Source organism: Bison bison, unplaced genomic scaffold (genome assembly GCF_000754665.1).
Source record: "Bison bison bison isolate TAMUID 2011002044 unplaced genomic scaffold, Bison_UMD1.0 scf7180017864456, whole genome shotgun sequence".
Lineage (NCBI taxonomy): Eukaryota > Metazoa > Chordata > Mammalia > Artiodactyla > Bovidae > Bison > Bison bison.
Window position 1 is genome coordinate 125,598 of NW_011495018.1, and position 9,320 is coordinate 134,917.

Sequence of the window (9,320 nt, forward strand, 5' to 3'; positions counted from 1 at the left end):
CTGATTATGTAGATTCAACCCGCCCAGCCTTAGTAGCTGCAGACTTCGGAAGGCTCGCTAACCTTAACATTGGGTGAAATAAATCAGGTTTTTAAACTCATCAGCACCATAGCTGATCCGCTGCTATTAGATTTTTTTTATGGGTAGAAAGTGCGACTTAATTCAAAGGACTACAAAGAGAAGCCCACAGTAATTTTGCCAGCAGCTCGAAGTTCTCTGGGGGCCCTGGGGTTTGCAGCAGAAGCATGTCTGGCGGCCCCTTGAGGTCCATCCTTCCGGGCAGCTCGGTCTGCACCCCAGGGTGCCTCACCAGCCAGACCCCGCCCCCACCCCAGGCCCCACCGCGGAGAGGCAGGGAAGCCCTCCTCTCTGGCATGTTCTTTACCCCCACCTCAGAGGCGAGGATTCTGGTGAACAGCTGGATCTCTCTGGTTCACAGGAGAAGCCCCAGACTGGATGCTCCCCGTGGTTGCAGCTTCATGGGCATGACTGTGGTGTTAATTTTAAAAGTTAAATATAAAGGGTTATTTTATTGTAAGATTTATCTTGGAAATCATTATTGGAAATGTTAAAAGAGTAAAAGGCTGAGTCTTTTTTTTTCCACACAACTGCACCCATTTTAAAAACAGATGCTTTCCACTGACTGGTTTTCTTTTTAAGAGAGAACTTAAAAAATTTATGTGCGTAAAAACTATTCTCTCAGCTCTAAGTTAGGAGCAAAGGAATTTCCAGTTTTAAAGTTTTGAGGAAAGCAATGCATTTATGTAATTTCATTTAAAAAATGCTGAGGGGTAAATCCCAGTAGGTACCTGTGCAGTAAACAGTCCAAAAGACCTTCTTTCTGCTTCCCACTGCGGCTCAGCTCTATAACAGAATCTGACAAGACTCGGGGCCCGGGTCTCGGACAAGGTGATCTGGACTGCAGCCTGCGAAGGGCCCGGAGCGCCAGAGAAGGGAACACAGTCAAATGGTGTTTTCACCAAGATCAATTTTATTGCTTAGGGACCGGAGCGGTCATTTCCAAAGGCCTCCAGAGTGAGCAACAGCTGAAACCCTGCTACACAGAAATCACTGTGGGCCGGAACGGCCGTGTGGCACGTGGACGGAGTGACCACAGCTTGACACACACCCCAATCATTCTGTCAAGGATGCAGACTCGGCCGGTGGATGCCACACGGCTTGCGAGGGTAGTGATTCACCTAAGCCAAGCTTCCCCCCGGCGCCTGCACCCAGCCCGGGAGTCCTGTAGTGTTGAAGCAGATCAATAAACGCCATTTGTGTTTCATCCTCAGGCTGGGCGCCACCTCTGACCGCTGCGCCAGGTGTCGGGGACAGAGACGTGCGGCAGGGTCACGACGGGCCGTGGGAGGCGCGGCAACCGGGGACGAGGACAGTTTGTTTCTCTTAATAGTTTATATACAGCCCATGTTAAAAGCGGTTTCTATCAGAAGCAGACTAGGCTATTTTTATTTCTCCCATGATATTATTGTTTTATGTAGAATACTTGGCACCATAGAACAGTAACAAAAGACGGACAAAACGGTTTACAAAATTCTTGAAAGGTACACCCGAGCTAGCTATAAACTTCACATTCAGTTCTTAATATTACACAGCAGGAAGCCTAGGAGTCTGACTGCTCACGTGAGAGCCGCGGGCCGTCCGAGCCCCACGGCGCCACCGGGCGCAGTCCCGGTTTGACAGCTCTGCGTGTGGACGTGCGGGGGACCAGCTCCTAGACTCGGTTCTACTGCTGATATGACACTCAAGCATTCATACTGGAAAGTATATTTAGCGTAAGTTTTGGTAAGGTTTATAAATTATTTTTAAAAAGTATATATTTATATATATTTATATATATAAAAATGGGAAGCAGCTGCAGTGTGATTCAAAAACCACGTAACGTGGCAGTAGAGTGACTGACAGGGAGGGGCCTCCAGAAGCGAAAGCGGGGGCCACGTGCCCCCAGTCGTGGAGCCCGGCCGGCCTGCTCAGCCCCCGCCGCAGGGCGACTCTGAGCCCCGCCGGGTTTCTGCTCCCGAGAAGCTCCTCCACGCTGACAATGATTAAAAATCGAAAACCGTGACGTCTAAAATACAGATTTTTGCTGTCTATTAGAGTTTTGGCAACAGGACTGTGACTTGTTAAAAAAAAACCCAATGTTTCTACTTGATGCCACATGGACAGACACGACGGTGAGGTATGTGAGGCTTGTCCGGAGCGCCGTCCGGGGCTGAAGCAGAGTGTGGGGCCGGCCGTCTAGCGGTGGCGCTCGGGCGGGTCTGGACGCAGCTGTCGGAGGACGTGGGCCCTCGTGCTACGGGGGGGTCTCGCCGGGGGTCCCCTCGAGGCGCTGGCATCGCCTCCCTGCCGTGGAATCAGGCGTTGGTTACGGGGACACACACACCAGAAAAGCTCAGAAAGGTGAACTCGAGGGAAGGAGGCATATTTACCACCACGTCACTGCACCACACAACACTTGTGCACACGTGCGTGAGGTTTACCTGCCCCGGGCGCGATGCGGAAGGCCAGGAACACGGGCTGCGGGGGAGAAGAGAGGCCGTCAGGGCCGAGCGTCCACGGCCAGTGGGCCCAGCGCTGGACCCTGTCCTGGGGAGCTGGCCGTGGGCACCCCGAGGCGGAAGGCACAGGGCCGTCGTGCTCCGTTAAGATGGCATTATTTCCACATAGAAATCGGTGTAAAAGGTCATTTCAGAGCCGTGATTCAGGCCCTGAGAACATGGGGAAGGACAGAGCCTGGCCTGGGATCCAGCCGCTGGTTCGGGTGGGCGGCCGGCCTAAGAAGGGGAAGTGGTGACCGTCTCTCCCGGGCCGCCGGGGACACAGGACCCGTGACCCCACTCCCCTCGGAGGGGCTGCAGGCTGGGGGCCGGGCAGAGTCACACGTCCAAGGTTGGTTCCGGAACGCTGGGTGGTTCCCTGAAGCTGGGCAGCGACACAGACATCTCTCCCCACCGGGGCGGCAGGGGCAAAGGCCAGTAGGGTGCTCGGGTGCAGGCTCAGAAACACCAAAGGCCAGTAGGGTGCTCGGGTGCAGGCTCAGAAACACCTCCAGAGGGACCATGGGACACAGTCTCCGTCTCCGACACGAACTCCGTCTTGGTGAGCCAGTCTCTTCTGCCTTCCTATCTACCTGCCTCACCACCCCCCTACCTACCTACCTGCTGGTGCTTTATTGAAATTAAACACAGACTGACTCGGCCATGTCTGTGAAGCCGGACCAGGAGGCAGAGAAGGGGGTTAGGAGAAGCACCCCGACAGCCCGCCGCCCACCACTGCCCACCGCCACCCACCACCGCCCCCGCACGGGCCAGTCACCTTATGGTCTCCCATGCAGACGCTGGGCCCGATGTGGTCGTAGGTGACAACCTTCTCCTCGCTCTCCGACTGGGAAAAGCAAACAGAGGAAGAGATGTGGGAGGCGGAAACAGGGGGGCTTCCTGGGGAGCAGCGGAGACAGCCCTGTGGCTGTGCCACCCTCCACCACCCTGCCCACTCCTCCGTGGGGCTCCTGCTGGCTCAGAACTGCCAGTGAGCAGCTGGCCCCCAGGAGGGAGCGGCTGCCCCCCGGGAGGCAGCGGCTGGAGGCGGCCGGGCAGCACTCAGCCCCTGCTCTCGGGGTGGGAGGGCTCCGGCCTCGGGAGGGCGGCAACCTTCCTTGGGGGCTGGAGGCAACGTTCCCGGGGTGCTGGTGTGGCCTCTGCTCACGGCCATCAGGGCGGATGGGAGCTCTCTTTCCAGTTGTGCCCCTGGCACCAAAAACGGTCTCCGTTTTCTCCCTTGGCATTTGTTTTTGACCCAGAACTCCCTGTTCAGAGGAGAACAGACGCCCCTGAACGCCACAGGGCCGCGCCCAGCGGCCACTAGAGCAGGGCCCCATGCACAGGCCTCCCGCCCATCAGCCTGCGGGCGCCGCCCAGGGTGTGCCACTGGCGGTCAGTTCCGGCTCCAGCTGGGCAGGGCTTTCACTGCCGTGGCTGAAGCCTCTGAGACTATAAACTGAATTATCCTTAATGCAGTAGGAAGTGTGAGGTCAGCTTTACTTTCCAGCGGGATTGCCTGCCAGGAACTGCGACAACAGACCCCCTGCACACCGGTGGCGGCCTCCCTGGAGTGGGAAGCATTCATCAAACGCTGCGTGGTAATTTACAAACGCAGCAGAAAACTGTGGATTTCCAAGCGCACGATCGCAGGCAGACACGCAGATCACAGCGGCTCCGCGCCCCCCGCGCACCCGTCACGGCAGTCGCCCCCTCCGTGTCTGGGGCGGGAAGCAGAACCGACATGACGCCGAGCTGACCGAGCGTGGCATGATGGATGACGCCGCGAAAACGCGGGGAGGCGGCTGCTGGGCCGGTGACGCCCACCACTGCGGGAGCCCCAGGGGAGGGCCCGCTGGGGGAGCCCCCCGCCAGGAAGGCTCCAGGCCCTCCCCACAACGGGCCACCCAGCCAGGCTCCGTGCCCGCGAGTCTGCAGCATCAAACCTCCAGCCCTGGAGTGGAGACGAGGCCACGTGTGGGTGGCGGTCGTCCGTCCGCCTTCCGGACTCTGCAGCCCCGGGTGCCTCCCGACGCCAGGCGCTCCAGCTGTCCTGGTGGCTTCACCGCAAGATGCCTTTCCCTGGAAGATGACCCTCACCTCCTTTCTGCCCCGAGGCACCTGTTCTAGCCGTAGCTCTGGGCTCCGCCGGCCCAGTGTGCTCAGAGCCGGCAGCTATGACCCACCATGTCCACTGTCCACTCTGCTTCCTCACGTCCCATCACGGAGCCCATGGGGGAGGCCCAGCAGAGCATGGGGCCGAGTCTGAGGCCACACGTGTGTGCAGGGTCTGTGTAGTCAGGGCCCGTCTGCCCTGTCTGGCTTATGTCGTAAAGCCTGCTTGTGGGAGAACCCACGGCCCGTCCTCCGTGCTGGGCTCTGGGGCCTGCCTGCCAGCTGTCCAGCAGGCCCCCAGGCCCTGTCAGGGCATGCTCACTGCAGGCCCCACGCACCCAGCCTGGTCCAGGAGGACTCTCCCCAGGAGCTGGCTTGCAGCCGGGCGTCCAGGGCCACCCGCTCTGAAAAGGCCAGCAGGATCTTCCATAGGGGGCCACGGGGCTGCTGGCGGGGTCGGCCTGCACGCAGCTCATCCCAGAAGCTCTGCCCTCCCAGCTGCGTCTCTGGATGAGGGTCTGGGCCCGGGGGACAGAGGGGACCCCTCATAGCAAGTGCGGGGGCCGTGCAGGGTGGTGGCCAGAGCCCCGGACGTCCTGGGTTGAGGTTGGGGGGCCACCCGCCCCCTCCTGACTGGCTGCCCATGTCACTCAGAAGCCGAGCTGCTGCCTGATGAGTCAATGCACTTCATTACTGTATTTTTTCACTGATGGTGTTGACAAAACCAGTGCAGATATTGATTCTTGAGAGCAGTCCTTTTGTGTTAAATGTGGGCGTTGAAAACCCCAGGAATCGAGAGGCTACGGGAACTGGAGACCCCCACCCCAGCACTGCACGCAGCCTCCAGCCCCTGGCGTTTGTGTGACTCAGCTCAGGTTTACAACTTAAGGAAACAGGACGACTTCACAGCTCAGGAGCTCTTCCGAGGACAAGAGCCCGTCGACTTCTCCGAGCACGCAATAAAGTGAAAGGACTCCTGACGCCCCGGTGACCGACCGTCTACGCTGTTTTGACTCCAGAACCCGGGTATGTCCCAGCCCGAGGACCGGAGGCAGGAGGGTGCCCCCAGCCTGGGCCCGCCCCCCAGCCAGCCCCACAGGCTTCACTCACCCTCAGGACGAGCTCCTTGGCCGAAGGAGACATGAGGACGCGGTCACACCAGGCGGGGCAGCGGGTGTTCATGTACTGCCGGCCCTGGCTGCAGTCCTCGCTGTATGGGTAGCTGGGGAGACAGGATGGGGGCGTGGTCAGCAGCTGCTCGCCGGCCCCACCGCTGCCCCTCCTCCACGCGGGCCCCGCACCCCAGAAAGGCCCAGCTTGTCCAGGGGACAGAGAGGCGACAGAAGCTTCCCAGAACCGAGTCCCGCACTGTCCCCAGCACTTCAGATATGCTTCTGGACGCAGCCTAAAGCACAAACCTGCACAGACGCCTGCGGCTGGCTGGCTGACAGACCCCTTCCTTTCCCCTCAGCACATGTCCTGTGCCCCCGTGTGTGGGAGCCCTGGACCAGCTGGACAGACAAACGTCCTGGCCAGGCACACAGCCTTCTTGGTCGAATATCACCATTTTATATTTATCATTACAGACAAGAACCTACACGTGGTCCAACTCTGAATTAGGGACCATGGAGAAGTCCAAGAAGCGCTTCCTAACCTTTAATATAAAAGTGGACCTGTTCACTGCAGGGAGGTGGCCCCTGGTGCCCCGTCTTTGCGATGCATGCTGTCCCTGTGTTATACGCATTTTTCTTTTTCACAAAAGTGAACCCTGGAGCTTTTTCCCTAATAATTTGTCCTGTAAAAGCATCTCTCCCCACGTAGAGCACTCGTCCATACTTGGAAAGGGATGCGTCCCTCTGGGGAGTCAGACACTCTGCCTGGGCGGGGCCAGGGGGTGTGCCTCTGCCAGTGTGTTGGTCACGGTCGCCCCGAGGCACGTACCCAGGCAGAGCCCTGCGCAAGGGGCTCAGCAGCCCACTCCCAACCCAGGCGCCTGACCACAGCCAGCTGCTGGGACCCTGCTTCCTGTTTGCTCCCGTACCCGTTTCAGCAGCAAGCATCTATCCACTGTTGGAAGCGTTTTGGTTACTTCTAGGTTTGGGGAGTTCTTGATTGTGATGAGTGGACCCCCAAGGGGCCCAAGATCCTTTTGAGGGCTGGAAGGTAAACTCCGTGTTCGTGGTCACACAGACATGCTACCTGCTGTTGTCACGGTGCTCGCGTGGCCCCACCCCACACCGCACAGGCAGAGGCCACAAGAATGATTCCTGGACTGGATCTTGAGCCTGTGAGAGCCGGTTTAGGAGTCGGTGGGAGGAGTGGGGAGCACGTGAAGGTGGGACCCTCAGACCTCAGGGAAGGGAGGTTTGGAAGGCGCTGTCCCGAGGGCAGGGGTCTGGACAGGGCTGCGTGCGGGGCGAGAACCTTTCACGTCACAGGAAGCCGCTGCCGCACCTTGGTGGGTGAGCCTGCTAAGCTGTCTCACTTCATTTTTGTTTTCAAGCCAATGACAGTGTGACCTGGAGTGTGTTCACAGCTGGGATGATGAGAGCGGAGGTGCAGAGAGGCTCTGAAAACCAGGTGTGCCAGCCAGAGAACGCCACTGAGTATCCCCTGCTGTCAGCACCACCTGTCTGCTGGCACCAGCGATGCCCATGGCACATAATTCCCTGGTTGACAAGCTGGATGCCCTGGGGTGGCCACTGTCCCTCAGACACTGTCCATCACCCCCTGCCCCCAGGAGATGCCGAAGCTGGACAGCCAGTGGAGCACAGGCCGTCTCCACAAACGCCAAGAGCCCGCGGCCCCGGACCCCATGAGCCTCTGTCGTGACCACCTGGCCCAAGTGGGAGAAGGAGTCGTTTTCACAGAACAGTCAGGATGATGCAGGCCTGGGGAGTGTGGAGAGGAGCCGGCGCGGCCCTTCCTTGTGACAGGTCACGTGGACAAACCCAGATGTGGTCTCCCTCCCTGGCCAGTGCTGCTTCTGGACAGATCCCCAGGGGGTTCAGCCACGACAGAAGCAACAGAGCCAGGAGGTTCCACCTTTTAACCACAAAGAGGGCAGCGTGGTAGAGCCCAGGCACAGGATGCCCCGGAGCAGGCAGATGTGCCCGAGGACATCCCTGCACACCTGGCAGCACACCCACCTGGCAGCACGCCCACCTGGTACACACCCATCAGGTACACACACACACACACACACAGGTACCCAGCCACCAGGTACACATCCACCCAGGTACACAGTTACCAGGTGCACAGCCTCCAGGTACACACTTACCCAGGTACACATTCACCAGATACACTCCCAGGCAACACACTCACCCAGATAATACACACACCCAGGTACACACCCTAGCCATACACCCAGGTAACACTCCCAGGGAATGCATACACCTAGGAAACACACATGTATACACATATAGACATGAGTTTTGTACCACATACACAAAAAGTCACGAACACATCATGAACATACCCCCACATAAAAATCCACACACGTGCCAGTTCCTGTCTGCTCATATGTGAACACACCATGTACGTGTGCACATGGAGCCTATGCACACACACAGCCACACCTATGCATCGCACACCTGTACACACGTGCATTCACACACACACACCACACACAGGCCCAGGTATACACGAACCCATGCACATGTGCACACACAACCCACACCCACACTCACAAGACACGCTGCATGCAGCCACGCACACATACCCACATATCCACACCTGTGCCTGTATAACCATGTCTGCACACACACAGCTGCGTCCATACCATGGACACACACCCACACCTGTGCACACCCACACCTGTGCACTATGGTACCGTATGCACACATGCCGACATGTGCACTGCACAAACACATGCAATTAGCCTGTAACCTGACCACATGCATCCTGCACGCACACCCACACAAGTACATGCCTGCACACACAGGCACTCACACCCATGCGGGGGCCCCGTCAGGCACACGTGCTGACACAGTGCACACAGTACATACACGCACGCACGATCCTCTGTGCACACACCCTACACACGTGTGCACAGGAGCTCATGCCTGCACACACACAGGCAGCACTGCTGCTGCTGCTGCTCAGTCGCTTCAGTCGTGTCTGACTCTGTGGGACCCCATAGACGGCAGCCCACCAGGCTCCCCCGTCCCTGGGATTCTCCAGGCAAGAGCACTGGAGTGGGTTGCCATTTCCTTCTCCAATGCATGAAAGTGAAAAGTGAAAGTGAAAGCTCCTGGGATCACTTAGTTTCTGGCAGTTAGAGAACACATCTGGGTACCAAACGGCCACTGTTTCTAACCACGTCCGTGCAGCTGCTTCTGCTGACAGGTTCCCAGTGTTGGGACAGCTCTCCAGACACGGGACTGTGAGAGCCACCCAATGGTCAGAAACATGGTTTTAAACATGAGGGAACAAAATGGAGGGGATGGGTGTGACCCAGGCACTGGAGGAGGGGAAGGTGGGTAGTGGGGGAAGGGATAATAAGGTAGTGACCTGGAAGTGGGGGAGTGGTGGGTGACCTGAAATGTGGGGGAGGAGCAGGTGACCTGGAATGTGGGGGAGGGGTGAGTGACCTGGAATGCGGGGGAGGAGCAGGTGACCTGGAATGGTGGGGGAGGGCGGGTGACC

General features: G+C 58.3%; 1 protein-coding gene across 1 annotated transcript in view; it reads right to left on the reverse strand.

The window, feature by feature from the left end:
* Positions 1 to 968: 968 nt before the first annotated feature.
* Positions 969 to 9,320, reverse strand: part of INPP5A (inositol polyphosphate-5-phosphatase, 40kDa) — a 109,579-nt gene continuing 101,227 nt past the window's right edge. The window contains exons 14-17 of the mRNA XM_010859554.1: positions 5,784 to 5,895; positions 3,337 to 3,405; positions 2,451 to 2,538; positions 969 to 2,364 (exon numbers count right to left, since the gene is read on the reverse strand). Of these exons, the coding sequence (XP_010857856.1) occupies positions 2,458 to 2,538; positions 3,337 to 3,405; positions 5,784 to 5,895 (262 nt within the window). The 3' untranslated portion in view covers positions 969 to 2,364; positions 2,451 to 2,457. The remainder of the gene's footprint in view (positions 2,365 to 2,450; positions 2,539 to 3,336; positions 3,406 to 5,783; positions 5,896 to 9,320) is intronic.